At 30.7% G+C, this 18,629-nt stretch overlaps 1 protein-coding gene across 4 annotated transcripts in view; it reads left to right on the top strand.

The window, feature by feature from the left end:
• The window catches only part of LOC145246005 (uncharacterized), a 200,439-nt gene that overhangs the window by 121,825 nt on the left and 59,985 nt on the right, over positions 1 to 18,629 (top strand). For all 4 annotated transcript variants that reach the window (XM_080107808.1, XM_080107809.1, XM_080107807.1 and 1 more), the window contains 2 exons: positions 12,442 to 12,627; positions 13,439 to 13,594. In XM_080107808.1, coding sequence (XP_079963934.1) covers positions 12,442 to 12,627; positions 13,439 to 13,594 — 342 coding nt within the window. The remainder of the gene's footprint in view (positions 1 to 12,441; positions 12,628 to 13,438; positions 13,595 to 18,629) is intronic.

The raw sequence follows: 18,629 nt of genomic DNA, 5'->3' as shown, positions 1-18,629 counted from the left end.
ATCTGTTATTGTTATTGTTAATTACATCATCTGTTATTATTATTGTTAATTACATCATCTGTGTTATTATTGTTAATTACATCATCTGTGTTATTATTGTTAATTACATCATCTGTGTTGTTATTATTGTTAATTACATCATCTGTGTTATTATTGTTAATTACATCATCTGTGTTATTATTGTTAATTACATCATCTGTGTTATTATTGTTAATTACATCATCTGTGTTGTTATTATTGTTAATTACATCATCTGTGTTATTATTGTTAATTACATCATCTGTGTTATTATTGTTAATTACATCATCTGTGTTATTATTGTTAATTACATCATCTGTGTTGTTATTATTGTTAATTACATCATCTGTGTTATTATTGTTAATTACATCATCTGTGTTATTATTGTTAATTACATCATCTGTGTTATTATTGTTAATTACATCATCTGTGTTGTTATTATTGTTAATTACATCATCTGTGTTATTATTGTTAATTACATCATCTGTGTTATTATTGTTAATTACATCATCTGTGTTATTATTGTTAATTACATCATCTGTGTTATTATTGTTAATTACATCATCTGTGTTATTATTGTTAATTACATCATCTGTTATTATTATTGTTAATTACATCATCTGTTATTGTTATTGTTAATTACATCATCTGTTATTATTATTGTTAATTACATCATCTGTGTTATTATTGTTAATTACATCATCTGTGTTATTATTGTTAATTACATCATCTGTGTTATTATTGTTAATTACATCATCTGTGTTGTTATTATTGTTAATTACATCATCTGTGTTATTATTGTTAATTACATCATCTGTGTTATTATTGTTAATTACATCATCTGTGTTATTATTGTTAATTACATCATTTGTGTTATTATTATTGTTAATTACATCATTTGTGTTATTATTATTGTTAATTACATCATCTGTTATTATTATTGTTAATTACATCATCTGTGTTATTATTGTTAAGTACATCATCTGTTATTATTATTGTTAATTACATCATCTGTTATTATTATTGTTAATTACATCATCTGTTATTATTATTGTTAATTACATCATCTGTGTTATTATTGTTAATTACATCATATGTGTTATTATTGTTAATTACATCATTTGTGTTATTATTATTGTTAATTACATCATCTGTGTTATTATTGTTAATTACATCATCTGTGTTATTATTGTTAATTACATCATTTGTGTTATTATTATTGTTAATTACATCATCTGTGTTATTATTGTTAATTACATCATATGTGTTATTATTGTTAATTACATCATTTGTGTTATTATTATTGTTAATTACATCATCTGTTATTGTTATTGTTAATTACATCATCTGTTATTATTATTGTTAATTACATCATCTGTGTTATTATTGTTAATTACATCATATGTGTTATTATTGTTAATTACATCATCTGTGTTGTTATTATTGTTAATTACATCATCTGTGTTATTATTGTTAATTACATCATCTGTGTTATTATTGTTAATTACATCATTTGTGTTATTATTATTGTTAATTACATCATCTGTTATTATTATTGTTAATTACATCATCTGTTATTATTATTGTTAATTACATCATCTGTGTTATTATTGTTAATTACATCATTTGTGTTATTATTATTGTTAATTACATCATCTGTTATTATTATTGTTAATTACATCATCTGTTATTATTATTATTGTTAATTACATCATCTGTTATTATTATTATTGTTAATTACATCATCTGTGTTATTATTGTTAATTACATCATATGTGTTATTATTGTTAATTACATCATTTGTGTTATTATTATTGTTAATTACATCATCTGTGTTATTGTTAATGATATCATCTGTTATTATTATTGTTAATTACATCATCTGTGTTATTATTGTTAATTACATCATATGTGTTATTATTGTTAATTACATCATCTGTGTTGTTATTATTGTTAATTACATCATCTGTGTTATTATTGTTAATTACATCATCTGTGTTATTATTGTTAATTACATCATTTGTGTTATTATTATTGTTAATTACATCATCTGTTATTATTATTGTTAATTACATCATCTGTTATTATTATTGTTAATTACATCATCTGTGTTATTATTGTTAATTACATCATTTGTGTTATTATTATTGTTAATTACATCATCTGTTATTATTATTGTTAATTACATCATCTGTTATTATTATTATTGTTAATTACATCATCTGTGTTATTGTTAATTACATCATCTGTGTTATTGTTAATGATATCATCTGTTATTATTATTGTTAATTACATCATCTGTGTTATTATTGTTAATTACATCATCTGTTATTATTATTGTTAAGTACATCATCTGTGTTATTATTGTTAATTACATCATCTGTTATTATTATTGTTAAGTACATCATCTGTGTTATTATTGTTAATTACATCATCTGTTATTATTATTGTTAATTACATCATCTGTGTTATTATTGTTAATTACATCATTTGTGTTATTATTATTGTTAATTACATCATCTGTTATTATTATTGTTAATTACATCATCTGTTATTATTATTATTGTTAATTACATCATCTGTGTTATTGTTAATTACATCATCTGTGTTATTGTTAATGATATCATCTGTTATTATTATTGTTAATTACATCATCTGTGTTATTATTGTTAATTACATCATCTGTGTTATTATTGTTAATTACATCATCTGTGTTGTTATTATTGTTAATTACATCATCTGTGTTGTTATTATTGTTAATTACATCATCTGTGTTGTTATTATTGTTAATTACATCATTTGTGTTATTATTATTGTTAATTACATCATCTGTTATTATTATTGTTAATTACATCATCTGTTATTATTATTGTTAATTACATCATCTGTGTTATTATTGTTAATTACATCATTTGTGTTATTATTATTGTTAATTACATCATCTGTTATTATTATTGTTAATTACATCATCTGTTATTATTATTATTGTTAATTACATCATCTGTGTTATTGTTAATTACATCATCTGTGTTATTGTTAATGATATCATCTGTTATTATTATTGTTAATTACATCATCTGTGTTATTATTGTTAATTACATCATCTGTTATTATTATTGTTAAGTACATCATCTGTGTTGTTATTATTGTTGCCCGGGTGTTTAAAGATGTAAAAGAAAAAAATATATAGTTTTGGTCGTGAGGCTGGATTGAACCCGGGAGCCTTGACGCAGAGGTGAAACAAACTCCAACCACTTAACCGTCTAGGCCAAGAGTAAGAGGAATTGATTATAGTGTTAAAATAAGGCTTATAAAGCGAGTGAAAGAGGTTTGATTGACAGATAGCCACTAAATGAGGTCATCGTGGGAGCGTTACGAGATGACGTAGCAGTATTTTATTTAATGCGTGACAGCTTTTTGTGGTTTGTTTACTTAATTGCGGTGCAGTTTTCGCTTCCCCAAGATGATGGTGAAGGGGAACCGGCTCCCCAAATGAAAGGGGATTAGCAATTGTTTGATATAAGGAGTTTATGCCCATATTGATTAAAGCTGATTGCTTCTGGACGTTGTTCCGGCGCGATGCCGAGAACATACTGTTAGCTTTGAATTAGTTTCACTTTTATACGAAAAAGCAAAATCAACACGTGAGAAGCTAAAATAGCAATAATTTTGTAAAAGTCTATGTAAATAAATCTAGAGACGACCCGCGTTCCCAAATCCTAGATATTATTATATAGGGGGTATATAAACAGTTTTAAGCGATAGTAACGACCCTGGGAGCGTGTGCGAAAAAAGCCTTTGCGAAACATACACGAAATGATCACACACATTTTGCCTTTTATATATATAGACTAGGGGGAGGGTACCCGGCGTTGCCCGGGTGTTTTTAGGTGTGTGTTTGGGGGTGGGGTTAAGTAATAACCCTGAAACGATGTTAAAAAAATCGGAAAAACCAAATCCAAAAAAATAACAGCGAAAAAAAAAACGCTATGTGTATGGGGGGGGAGGAAGTAAACTAAAGAATAAGCGAAGTAAAAAAGATAAAGAAACGTTGCCTGCGTGTCTAAAGATGTAAAAGAAAAAAAATTGTTTTGGTCGTGAGGCTGGATTGAACCCGGATCGCGGAGGTGAAACTAATTCCAACCACTTAACTGTCTAGACTAAGAGTAAGAGGAATTGATTATAGCGTTAAAATAAGGGTTATAAAGCGAGTGAAAGAGGTTTGGTTGACAGCCAATAAATGAGGTCATCGCGGGAACGTTACGAGATGACGTAGCAGTATTTTATTTTTTATTTCGTTTCCTGTCTAGACATCTCTCTCTATCTGTCTCTCTCTCTCTCTGTTTGCATTTGTGTATGTGTGTGTCTCTCTCTCTCTCTCTCTCACTTCGTCTTCCTTACTCTAAAGACTGGAAAATGGCGTCTGGCTGTTTTTATTTTTAAAAACTTCGATCGTTAATATTTTTTGCAAGCATATTTTTTTTTTACTTCACATGTTTGGCTTCTTATTTTTCATTTAACTATCGTATCTAACTATTTTGAATGTGCTAATAAATTTGATAACATTGCCATAGCGTAGAAGTTCATAGTTTAGCTTTAATTAATTTTTTTTACCGATAACAACATTTTTAAATTGTAAATTCAGACTGCCATTAGAGCTTGCTGACGTCAAGATCACGTGACATGACTCAGCGGGTTTTAAATACAAGTTGACCTAAAATAAACGGCCGCATGTATACTTTATGTAGAAGAGTTGGCGCCCGTATTTTTTGGGGCAGTTATAAATCGATTTAAAAATATGTAATGTTTAACATTAAAATGTCACTTTTTTGGCCCTCCCCCCCTGCAGAAAATCGATCAGTTGACGCACTTCTGATGGTCATTTTGGGCCAATTTTTCGATATTTGTCGTCCGGAAGGTGGGACTTTCATATGAGACCAAGTTTGTGAATTTTTGTTCTGTCGGTCGAAAGTTTTTAGCAGACACACAAACATACATACATACACACAAACATACATACATTTTCGCTTTTATATATATAGATATAGACTAGCGGGAGGGGGTTCCTGGCGTTTGCCAAGTGTTTGGAGGTGTGTGTGATCAGGCAGGGGTGGGGGGTGTTAATGAAAACCTAAGAATAAGCAAAAGAAAAAAAGAAAACAGAAAAACGAACGTTAAAACTTATTTGAAAAATAAAGCGGGGGGTACCGGGACGGTAGGGGGGGGTAATAAAAAAGTAAGAATAAGCGAAGTAAAAATAAAACACAAAAAAACTAACGTAATGCAAACAATGTTAAATGTAAAAATCTGAAAAACAAAAAAGAAAAATAACCCTGCTTCAATATTAAAATTTAAAAAAAAAAAAAAAAAAGGCATCTCGCACCACGATTCGAACTCAAAACGTCTCTAGCCAACTGAGCTAACACGACGTACATGAAATTGTGTCAGTTCTTCAAATATTTAAACTAAATCAGGTTATGACGTTGTCTGACGCATGTGTAGAACCGATCTCATCATGAGAGGACGGTTTAAGCTGACCCCCCCCCCTGTAGAAAAGTGTTGATTTCAGGGTGAAAAAATTAACGTTTTTGGCCAATTTTTCGATATTTCTTGGGCGAAGGATGGGCTTTCATATGAGACCAAGTTTGTGAATTTTTGTTCTGTCTGTCGAAAGTTTTTAGCAAACACACAAACATACATACATACATTTTTGCTTTTATATATATAGATTATGCTTTATAATTGCAGTAATCTTATTTTATGCAAGATTATGCTTTATAATTGCAAGTAATCTTATTTTATCAGAATTATAAGTAATTGTAGAAGAAAAACAATTACTTATGAATGAATATTTAACAGCTAATGGCAAATACAAAGCAACAATAAATAACAATGAACGAAAAGTATATATTGGGGCCACAGAAAGTATACTTCCAAGTGTAGATTTCATCATATGATGATATTTACTAGGAATAACCATCGACCATAAGATGCTTTTGATAATTACAGATTTTCAAATTTAGTTGGACGTTGATTGCGTTATATTAGTTAAACAGAATAATCTCATGTGACTAAAGGATTTTATTTATTTATTTATTTTTTTTTCATTACTTCAAAAAATGTTGTGAAGAGCATACCGATCCTGGTGATAAAAAGTATTTGAATCTCCGCAAATGTCAACCTTACATCATAGCTCGTGCGGAAGTTACAACAGTATAGGATTGCCTCAACAGGCTATACCGTCTGATGAAAGAAACACTTACATCAGACCTAAATCGTGGCAGAATGAGGATATAGTCTATGGTAATCATGTAGGACCACTCATAACGGAAGACTGATGTAGAACCTGAACTGGTAAATGGGCCCTGTTAACGTCATGGGGAGCAGCATGACAGTTATGCACCTTGGCGGAAGAACTAAAGAATCAGTCAATGGCAGGGCACAATAAACGCTGAGTGGAAGAATCATTAAAGGATCAACGATCAGGTTCAGATTGTCTAATTGAGAAATTATTGCGATTCGCCTGTAGACGTAGCTCACACAGGTGATATCCGAGCTATCGAAAGATTCAATATGATTCTAAATCAAACCAGAATTCCATACCGCATCGACCGCCACATGGGTAACCAAGGGTCGCTACTTGGTGTGCCGGTACCGGCCACAGCTATCGACAAGTTTACTACAGCACCAAAACCTAAGCTAGCAAAATGTAGACATACCATCAAAATATCCACTTTTAATGTACGGACACTTCAACCCACATCTCAAATATCAGAACTTGTTGCTTCATCCAAAGAACACGATATCGATATTGTGTGTATTCAAGAGCACCGTCTCTTCCACAACGACATGGACATAAAGTACCATGAAATTGGTAACAGCTGGACACTAGTATCAGCGTCAGCATGGAAAAATTCGACAAATAATACCATTGGGGGATTAGGACTTCTGCTTAGCCCTCGAGCATTGAAATCATTGAAAAGTGCTGAGCAGATAACACAAAGAATAATTCTTGCTACCTTCTGTGGTAATCCTGCTACTACTGTTATTTGTTGCTACAGCCCTACCAACGTCAGTGACAAGCAAGAGATCCTGAATTTCTACGATGAACTGTCAGCAATAATGCGCTCAATCCCCAAACATAATTTATTGGTTATCGGAGGTGACATGAATGCACATATAGGACAGGAAGACAACAAACATAAGTTCTCTTTCCATGATGGAACAAACCGAAATGGAGAGTATCTATTAACTTTTCTCCTTGAAAACAACCTATAATGCATGAATACCCGTTTTCAGAAAAGACCCGGTAAGCTCTGGACCCATCAATCCCCAAATGGAGACAAGGCACAACTGGACTATCTTTTTATGAATAAGAAGTGGATCAATAGCTGTCATAACCGTGAAGCTTATAGCAGTTTCTATGGTGTGTCTTCTGATCATAGGATTGTAACCTCTAAGTTGAAGTTAAGCCTACGAGCAAACAAAACTAAAAAAATCATCTAGACAGCCTTACAACTGGTCAACGTTGTCACACGACAATCAGATCCAACAGAAATTCATCTTTGAATTGTGAAACAGATTTGATGCTTTACAAGCACAAGAGCAGGAACCAACTGCTAATACCACCTATGAAAACTTCATTAGATCACACCAAGAAGCAGCAAAGATGTGTATACCTCTGAAGCCCAAGGTAAAACGAAAAGTACTGTGGGAAAATGATAATATAATATTGAAGCGAGAAAAGTTAAAAAAACATAATCAAAAAGCAACATAAATACCCCACTCGACAGAATACAAAATTAAGGAAGCAGGCCCTTCAAGAGCTTAGTATGATACACCTATCAGAACAAGAGAAGTACGTTCAAGAACAAATAGATCGAATCCAGAATGCAGCAGGTAACAAACAATCCTATCTGGCTTGGCAAGTAGTAAATGAGATATCTGGGTGCAAACGACCTGCCAAAGCTAAGTTAAAGCAAACACTCTGGAAAATGCATGTTTGAAATGGAAAGCACATTTTGAAAAGCTACTTCGAAACATACCAGAAGTAACAGACCAACCAATTCAGCCGATTGTTGTACAGGAACTCGATATTGAGAAGGGTGATTTTACAATGGAGGAACTTCTAACTGTACTAAAGAAAACCAAGAATTGTAAAGCTGCAGGTTTAGATAACATACCTCCTGAAGTATGGAAGACAGGTGGCTTCAATGACATACTTCTTAATTCATGCAATTCTGTATATAAACAAAAAGTTATTCATATATGGAGGGAAGGATGCATACTTCCCCAAGAAGGGTAACCTAAGCATACCAAGCAACTGCAGAGGAATAACACTCACTCCAATTGCAGCAAAAATCTACAATGCCATGCTTCTCAACCGTATCCAACCAAAGATCGAAGAAGTGCTTAGGAAGAACCAAAATGGATTTAGAAAGAATCGCTCTACTACTAGTTAAATACTTACTGTTAGGAGACTGATTGAAGGAGTCAAAGCCTAAAACATTTAGGCAGTCATGATCTTTGTTGATTTCTCCAAAGCATTCGACTCCATACATAGAGGAAAAATGGTCAGCATATTAAAAGCATATGGCATTCCAAATGAAGTCATTAATGCTATCATGATGCTATATGAGTACACTCAAGCAACGGTCAGGTCGCCAGATAGGGACACTGAATTTTTCGACATCTGCACCGGGGTTCTACAAGGAGATACTCTTGCCCCTTTTCTTTTCATTGTCTGTCTTGACTTTGTACTTCACACCTCTGTTGATATACGCAACATGCTAGGCTGCACCCTAAATGAATCCAGAAACAAACATCATCAATCAGCACACATAACTGATGCAGATTACGCAGACGATATTGCTTTGTTTGCGAACAACACTGCTGATGCACAAACACTGTTACGCAAGCTAGAAAAGTTTGCAAATGACATTGGTCTCCACATAAATGCGGATAAGACAAAGTTTATGACTTTTAATGTGAAGGGAGAGATCAGGGCTTTGGTTGGATCAACACTAAAAGAAGTCGCTGAGTTTACGTATCTGGGCAGCAACATAGTTTGCACAAAGAGAGATATCGGAATTCGCATCTCAAAAGCATGGACCGCATTGGATGGGCTACATTCAGTATGGACTTCGAGACTGGCTGACAAACTGAAAAGGCAGTTCTTCAGGGCAGTGGTAGAGTCTGTCCTTGTTTACGGTGCTACAACCTGGACACTCACCAAAAGATTGGAAAGAAAACTAGATGGCACATACACCCGTATGCTAAGAACAATGTTAAATATATCTTGGCAAAATCATCCCATGAAGCAGCAACTTTATGGCATTCTACCTGCCATATCTAATACCATCAGAGAAAGACGCCTACGATTTATCAGTCATTGTCTGAGGAGCAAGCATGAATTGGTGAATGATGTATTGCTATGGACTCCACGACACGGACGCGCAAGCAGAGGATGACCTAGATCCACATACATCCAACAAAAAGCACACAATGCCAACTGTGAACCTGAAGATCTGAGGCAACTGATGGAAGACAGGAAACTCTGGAGAGGAAGAGTCACATTGGTCCGGGCAAGGAGCCCGTCATGATGATGATGATGATGATGATAAAGGTTGTTCCACTAAAAAAGTCAAATTTTAAAAATCAAAACCCTTCAAGTCCTCAAAATACCACCATTTTCTTCAGAAATGAATATCCTTTCACATACGTTAATAAATAACTAGCAGGACCTGTGGAAATTCCGCACTCATTTACATGTAATATATTGATGTTGATATTCTGTAGATGTTCAGTGTAAATGGAGATGTTCTGATATTATTGTAGTTTTTCTGTTAAAACTGACAAAGTATTTATCTAAACTAGCACAAACACCCGGCAAAGCCAGGTCGTAAAGTACATTTAAATATGATATTTTAATTCTTGCAGATTTTGTATATATTCTTATAGCGTTAATGTTCTATTGATTTTTATATAGTATAAAGTTGGGATTTCAAAAGTAAAAAAAATCTATCCATATGACTTGGGTGCATTAGCTTGAATCGAAACTGAAATAAAAACTTATGAAAAAAATATTTTTGTAAAAATATATATATATATATATATATATATATAAACATAAACTTGAGTTCCTTCAGCCATAACCGAAACTAAAACTTATGAAGAATTTGTGATAAAATTATTTATAAAAAAGATAATTTTAAGTGCTATCAGCCATAATTGAAACCGAAATCAAAACTTATGAAGAATTCTTGGTAAAATTATTTATGACAAGAAATGGAAGTACGTAACAAACGACCTGGATGTAAGCGTGACACAAAAAACACACGCTATCATATTAATATAGAGATAATCTACATAATATATTTGAAGATTTTTTTAGGAAAGTTATGATAAAAATGTTAATGCTTTGAAACAACCATTTTGTGTCTGATTTTCTTTTTTTTTACCACCGCACAGTAACACTTGCTTATGGGGAATTTTGTCATGAAATTTGGAAAGCAATCAGAAAGCATCAATCTCACTTATTGTTGGGGTACAAAATAAACTGGTCCATTCATTATTTTTTTTTGTTATTTTAAAATTAAAATTTCAACATAATACAATGTCTCAATTATTTTTTTTCCTAAATATTTTTCGTACTAAGTAAATTAATGTTTTTTTTTTATTATTTTTATGTGTTAAAATGATAATTCCAGGTTGATTTCTCTTTTGGTGCCAGTAACATTTTAAAAATTATTCTTCCCCACCCCGTAAATATTAATCTGTTTTCAATGAAAGTAAACAATTTGATTAGTAGCTGAAGCAGCATCAGCCTTTGTTGATTGTTTACTTTAAAACAACAAGTTTATTTTGAAGAAGAAACATTTTTGTTTAAAATTAATCTGATTTGTGGTTTTCTTATAAAATAGATGTTTCTTCAAGAAATATTTGGTTTCAAATATACTTAATTTTCAAACTTTAATTGTAATAATAAATGACTTTCTAGCTGCTAACACAAAAAAAAACTTAAGACTATTCTAAAAATTTTAGTGGAAAAAAAGAAAAAAAAATGATAATAAAAATAATTTAGAGTTTAGAGTAGAAGGCATATAAACTTAGTGCATGATGATCTCCCATTTGCTGGCCGTTCTTGTTTTTTTAGAGGAGTTAGTACTTTTAGTACTGTTCTTTTGATATTTTTTTCAATTTGAAAATAATATCAAAAGGATAGAACTACCCCCTCCCCCATATATATATATATATATATATATATATATATATATATATATATATATATATATAAATTGCCAATTACTTAGGACCTCTATCAAGTCAGAACAAGAGCATGCTACCATTGTGAAGTAAATAAGAGGTTTTTTTTAGAAATTTTGTCTAAATTTCCGAGTTAGACAAGATACAGCCGAAGAAGGTCAGAGGTTACATCAACCGAAGCATTGTGAACATGACACTCAAGATGAGAACAGTAGTTTGAAGAATCCAAATAATTATATAAACTTGATTTTTTAAATTTCTGACAACTTTTTAAGCGTGTTCACATGTAATTTCCCTAGTTTTCCATTATCACAGAAATTTTCTTTGGGTGGGGGATGGGGGGGGGCGAATCTCTCTAATTTTGCTCTCATTTATAATTTAATTTGGTAGGGAGAACACAAAGAGGGAGGAGTAGTGATGGCTGCAATAAATGCCTGTCCCCCCCCCCCCCCCGATAAAACTTTCCTTGTGGGGATGGGACTCTCCAATGGCAAATTCTTGTCCCCCCCCTCATCCCTACCTAAAAAAAAATTTGATAACTGAAAATGAGGCCGGCTGGGCTAAAAAAAATTGACAAGGCCCCAGCCATCTTGGTTAGAAATTTAAAAGCTGTAAAAAGAGTTGATATTTGAGATTAAATAAAAAGCATGTAAAACTACTTAGAAAAACTAAAAAACGATGCAGGTTGCAAAGTAAATGTTACTAGCTATGGTAACATTTGTTATATATTTGATTTTTGACCATGTTTTCCAATCACTGTGAATTGTAAAACAAACCCCAAATTTTGTTGTGAAAACTTGAATTTTGTCAGAAGGCTTCGAAAAACCTTGAAAATGGGCATTGAAAATCTGTATGAACCCTGTGAAAATACATAAAGCAAAAATATCCAAATGTGCATGGCACAAAAATAGTCATAACTTCCTTTTTTTAGTCAGATTTAAAAAATTTTTAAAGATTCTCTCTTAGATGATCAAACTTTTTGCATGTATGCCATTATTGAGATATTTAAGCATTTTCATTTTTTTTTCATGTGTATTACTAATTAAAAAATTGATCATTTAATAAAATTTAATGTTGATTTTCTTTATCAACTTTTTATAAATTTCAAAGTGATTCTAATAACTGTATGCATTGCAAGTTTGTTTTTCTCTATTTTAGCAAAGTTCGGATTCATTAGCTGCAGACAATGAGAAACTGCGAGCCAAAGTTGCAGAAGTAACAGAAATGAATAAAAAGTGGCAATTGTATAATCAACAGAGAGAATCCTACATGAAAAAACTTTGTTCATCTGGTGTCGTTCAATGCAGAACTCCAGAAGGAATGAAAACCAGTCAGAATAGTACGGTAAGTTATGGAGTAATTTTTTTTTTTTTAGACTTGTCTAAGAAAGATTATTAAAATTTGAAGAACTTAGATTTTGCTACCTTATTAAAATTTGAGGGGGCAATCAGAGAAATCATAACATTTGGCCTCATTTAAGTATGTATTTTTGACAGTCTACTTGCTAAAACTAGTAACTATCATTTCAATTGTAAAACTTTTAAATATTATTTTCTTCTAAGTTCTCTTACAATTATTTTTCTTAACATGTTTTAAATGTTTACTTTTTTTTTCAAGTTTACATTATTTTCAGTAATTTTAAAGACATTAGTTTTATGGTTTTTACACTTAAGCTTCCTCCAGGTTTTCTTGTTGTTTATATGCATTGTTTTCTCTTTAAGAAAGTATAAAACCCATTACATCTGTTGGCAAAAATATCAATTGAAAAGTGAAATAATTTAAACTAATTAGACTTCCTTTTATGTCTGTTCCAAATTTATAAAACTTTGTCCAATATTTTTTGAATCCATGTGCACATTTATTTTCAAAATTAGGGGCAAGGAGTCTCCCTCCTTTGCATAAAATTAAATTAAATATATATTGAGGAACCTTAATTGATCTCTATGATTTAAATTTCATGCTAAGGGGATATATTTGGATTTTGTGACGTCACTTTTATGCCATCACCTCTACAATAAAAAATGAAATATAAAACATATGCAAACTGTGGCTGAAACATCTCAAGAAATCTACTGATTCCAGGCAGAGAGATCAGCCATTGTTTCAACTAATTGTAGACACACGGCTTGACCTTGTATTATTTTTTGTTTCTCAGATTGCTGATGTCCAAAAAGAGTCTTCAAAATTAGAAGAAGAAAATCTTGCATTAAAAGCACAAATAAAAATTTTTACAGAAGATTTTGTATCTGAAAGACAGGACAGAGAAAAGGCTCAGGCCAGAGTAAATGACTTGGAAGAAGAACTTCTAAAGGTATGTCTACTTTTTATTCGTTTCCACCTAATTTTGGTATTAATAAGTAATGATCCTGTTGTAGCCTTGTAGGCCGGGAATAATCAAGACAAATACATTGATATGGTTAATAAAAAGTATGTTACAGAAGTACATGTCCTAATTCTGGGAGCCATGACTGCCACAAATCGTTACATCAACATTTACCTTCTTGATCATATAATAAAAAGGAAAACAAAATTGTTATCGCTTTACTAAGATAGTACATATATAAATCAACCATATTTTATTCTGAATAAGTGTACAAAGAAAAGGTTAACACTAAGTACTTATCTAACTTAAGTGCCATCTGCTGTTGACAAAATCTACATGCTTATATGGTATTCGTTTGAGAAGTGGTAGTGGACTATAATGAGACTATAACAAGACAAAAATCACTTGTTTTCTTATTACAAAATAAAAACTTCTCTTCCTGTTTCAGTCTTGCAATAACACATTCATTTAAAGTTTTGAATGGAATGAATAAACATACCATCAATTTATGATGATTTCAATTTAATTCAATCTTCTATTTAGTTTTAACATTTTATATATTTAACAAAATAACAAAAAAAAAAACAACTGAATATTTTTATTTAGAATTTCAAACTAAAACCGTTTTCTTTTCCAATCTAAGTGTTCATTAATAACTCTTAAAATCAATTGAAAAATGCTTATATTTTTTATCATATCAGTTAAATTTTAATACTGTCACTTCAAAATGATTATGGCAAGAAAGGTGCTGATTTTTCTGGAGGTTGGCGGTCAATTCTTACTACAGGCGATAACTAAGAATAAGTTCTATGAAACTATCAGACTATATCTTTATGTGACTGCACTGACAAAGATATTCTGAGATGGAATCTTCTATTCCTGGCACAGTGTCAAAATATCCTGGAATACAATAGTCACATCCTTGTTTAAATCAAGAATTGATCATTGTCAAACCTATGTTTTCTTTACAACCCCAAATATATGTGGTCTGCTGTCTGGCTGAACAGGTAATAAGTAGTTGCATTATGGTCAGTCATTAATTCTCTGCAGAGAATTAATTATCTCTACTTTATGGAAAGGTACACAGCAATAGATAATTGAACATTTGATAAAAAAGTGGACAAGGCATTTTATATAAAAATAGTATTGCAAAACTCCAATCATCAGTGCTAGACTGAACGTGTCTTGCCTGTATGACATGCTTTCAATGACTATACTTCCCGTGATAAGATAGAGACAGGATTCATAAAGAAAAGAGAAAAAGAACAAAAGTAACCCATGGTAGTTTATTCACTGATCCACACGCTCTACTGCCGACAGTTGTCAGGCCACAGATAATTTAACCTTTTCATTCTTTGGAACACCAAACAATTCCGGTTATTGGCAAATCTGCCAGTGGAGTTGAGAAGAAATTTGATTGATAGGATCTCCTTTCAATGCCAAATACAACAATATTTTAGTTGCAAAAACAGCTCAAGGCCATGCAAAAAGAAGTGAAATTTCATTGTCTTATACCACATACATCCTACTATATTTTTCCCCCAATTAGCGTATAGCACCTTTTTTGTTTGAGATGATACAAGTATATAAATTAGGCAGTCCTTTTTATCTCCTTCTTTCTGAAAAGGAAGATCATTTTCCAAAGTTAATAGTTGTTTTAATTTTGATATTTTTCTTTCCCCACCCCACACTTTTTTTTTACTTTTTTGAAGATATCTTTTTTAAATTTATTTTTATTTATTTTCTTTTTATATATGATTTTTATTTCAACTTCAATAGTTTCCTCCTTTTTTTTTTTTTTTTTTTTTTTTTTCTTGGCCCGAGTCCTGCTACTTGTAGTTTGAAATTCCTTTCTTGGACTGCGGTCCAGTAACAAGATAGGTGTGTTATATTTAGTTGTTTATTAGAAGTCATGGTAAATGATGACAACTCTACTTTTTTCATTGTCAACTATTGACTATTCATCGCTTTTTCATGAACTAAGCTGAAAAGTGAATCTTTTAACCAGTCTGTGGCCAATATAAACTGATTCAAGCCTTGATGAATCTTTCATTTTCTTCACTTTGTAAGTAGATCATTCAATGCCGTCTTATGCCTGTTTGCTAGTCATTATTAGGTCAGAATCCCTTAATACCTTTTTTCTCCCTAACTTCTCAAAAATTGAATGATACCTCCAATCCAGTCTATCAGTTAGATTGATAAATCGATCTAACTCTAATCTTCACTGTACAATCCATGTTGGTGCCTTTGTTGTAGAGCTAGTACATTTGGATATCTCAAATTTTGTAGTTTTGATTCTCGTTTTTTCTTCAGTGAGCCTATATCAGACCACTTCCACCACCTTCCTGATGTTATATAGCCGGAGGTTTAAGTGAATGGAATGTATAATATGTATATATATATATATATATATATATATATATATATAATGTGTGTGTGTGTTGTATTTTTATCTATAATGTTCATAACTCTTTTACACAAAACATGCTCGCAATCTGGCAGATAATTAATAAAATGTCTCGTTAATCATTTGTTAATGTTCCTCTAAAAGATCTCTACACAATTTGAATCAATTGTTATTTCATTATAATTGAAATCGAGTGTACTTTTTTTTTTTTATCTAATAATTTAAAACAACTGAACTGGTTAAGCTCAAAGAAATTCTTCAAACTAAACAAGAACTGAAAATGATTTATAATTACTGAATTACAAAGTGTAATCGTGAGCTTAAGCTATAAATTCTTTATCAGTTTATGTTCATGTAAATAACTGTGATCTTTAAAACTACTTCATGAAATAAAGAGATAAAATGAAAATAATTTTTCCTGTTGTAAATTAAGTTTTTCGATTTATTATATCATTGTTTCTATATCAAATTTTGTTCTGAAAACTTGAATTTTGGCTGTAGAAGAGCTTGAACACTTAAAAAAGTCCTTGAAAATGGACATTGAAAATCTGTACAAACCCTGCTGGATCCAGAGATTGGCTTTTCCTATCTGTTCTTTCTGCTGTCCAAAACAGACTCTCAATATTGTAACGATTGCGTTCCATGAAAGATCATGTGACATTGCAATCAGATCATGTCAATGTGTGCTCAAACCATACCTCTATATTGTTGTGACACATTAGTTAAACAAACAACTTACAGCTATGCTCACTACATTTGAACTTAATAATTTATAATCTAAAACAATGAGCCATCATTTTCAATTCTATAGAGCGTACTGGTCACAACGACTAATCTACATATCTTATATTGATATGTATCAATATAGATATATTGATACCTAATGTACATATCTTATATTGATATATATATAGCAATGTGTGTGTATATGTATATATATGTATATGTATATAGGTGTATATGTATATAGGTGTATATGTGTGTATATATATATGTATGTATATATGTGTGTATTTGTATACAGACACTTTTGGAATAGTAAATGACGATGATATAAACAAATTCACACATTTTTTCACAAATAAAATCAGCGACGGATAATCAAAATATAAACACAGTCCAACCGACATATTAAAGACGCTTACTTTTTTTTTTTTTTTTTTTTTTTAAATAAAAAGTTTTGTTGAGACAGACACTTTTGGAATAGTAAATTACGATGATACAAACAAATTCACACATTTTTTTCACAAATCAGCGACGGATAATCAAAATATAAACACAGTCAAACCGACATATTAAATAATTAATATGTCGGTTGGACTGTGTTTATATATGTATACATACATACATATATACATACATACACATTATATATATACACATTATATATATATACGCACACACACATTATATATAATGTATATATATATATATATATATATATACACACATTATATATATATATATATACATGCACATTATATATATATATATACATACACATTATATATATATACATACACATTATATATATACATACACATATATATACATACACATTATATATATATATATATGCATACACATATATATATATATATATGCATACACATTATATATATATATATATACATACACATTATATATATATATATATATATATATACACATTATATATATACATACACATTATATATATACATACACATTATATATATATATATGCATTATATATATATATATATACACATATATTTAAAAAAAAAAAAAGTAAGCGTCTTTAATATGTTGGTTGGACTGTGTTTATATTTTGATTATCCGTCGCTGATTTTATTTGTGAAAAAATGTGTGAATTTGTTTATATCATTGTCATTTACTATTCCAAAAGTGTCTGTCTCAACAAAACTTTTTATTTAAAAAACAAAAACAAAGCGGGAGACCAGTACCCGCATTAAGCTTGTCTGCAGTTTTACTTGTTGCTGGCTATCTTGCTCTTGCTTGTTGCTGGATGTCAACATTTTGAACCGAGAGAGAGATTTAGCTGTCGTACAAAGCTAAAACTCTGTAACATCATGTTTGTATAGATACTCCCTCAGGCATTTGTCTATTATAAAAAAAAAAAAAAGAAAAAAGTCCTGTGGCGATAAAAAAAAAAAAAAAGCTGTGACGGGTGTACGCCTGTAATGCTGGATGCATGTAACAATTCATCTGCCATCATAATATGTATCTATGTATGTATATGTGTACGTAAATTTATATATGTGTGTGTGTGTACATTTATATATGTACATGTGAGTTTATATGTATTTATATCTATGTGTATATGTATGTATATGTGTCTATCTGTATATATGTTTGTGTGTGTACATATATACATTTATATATGTTTGTATGCATGTATGTGTATGTATGCAGGTGTGTATGTATATGTATGTGTATGTGTGCTTGTGTGTATGTGTATGAATGCATATATATGGATGTGTATATATATGTAGGTAAGTGTATGTATACATATGTGCATATATGTACGTATATGTATGTGTAAGTGTATGTATTTGTATATGTGGATGTATATGTATGTGTATGTGTATGTATGAATGTGGGTATGTATATGTA

The sequence above is a fragment of the Euprymna scolopes genome, chromosome 23, assembly GCF_053919585.1.
Source record: "Euprymna scolopes isolate OS-2025 chromosome 23, ASM5391958v1, whole genome shotgun sequence".
In the NCBI taxonomy this organism is placed as follows: Eukaryota; Metazoa; Mollusca; class Cephalopoda; order Sepiida; family Sepiolidae; genus Euprymna; species Euprymna scolopes.
Note: the sequence above shows the minus strand (reverse complement) of the source record. Positions and strands in the feature narration are given on the sequence as shown.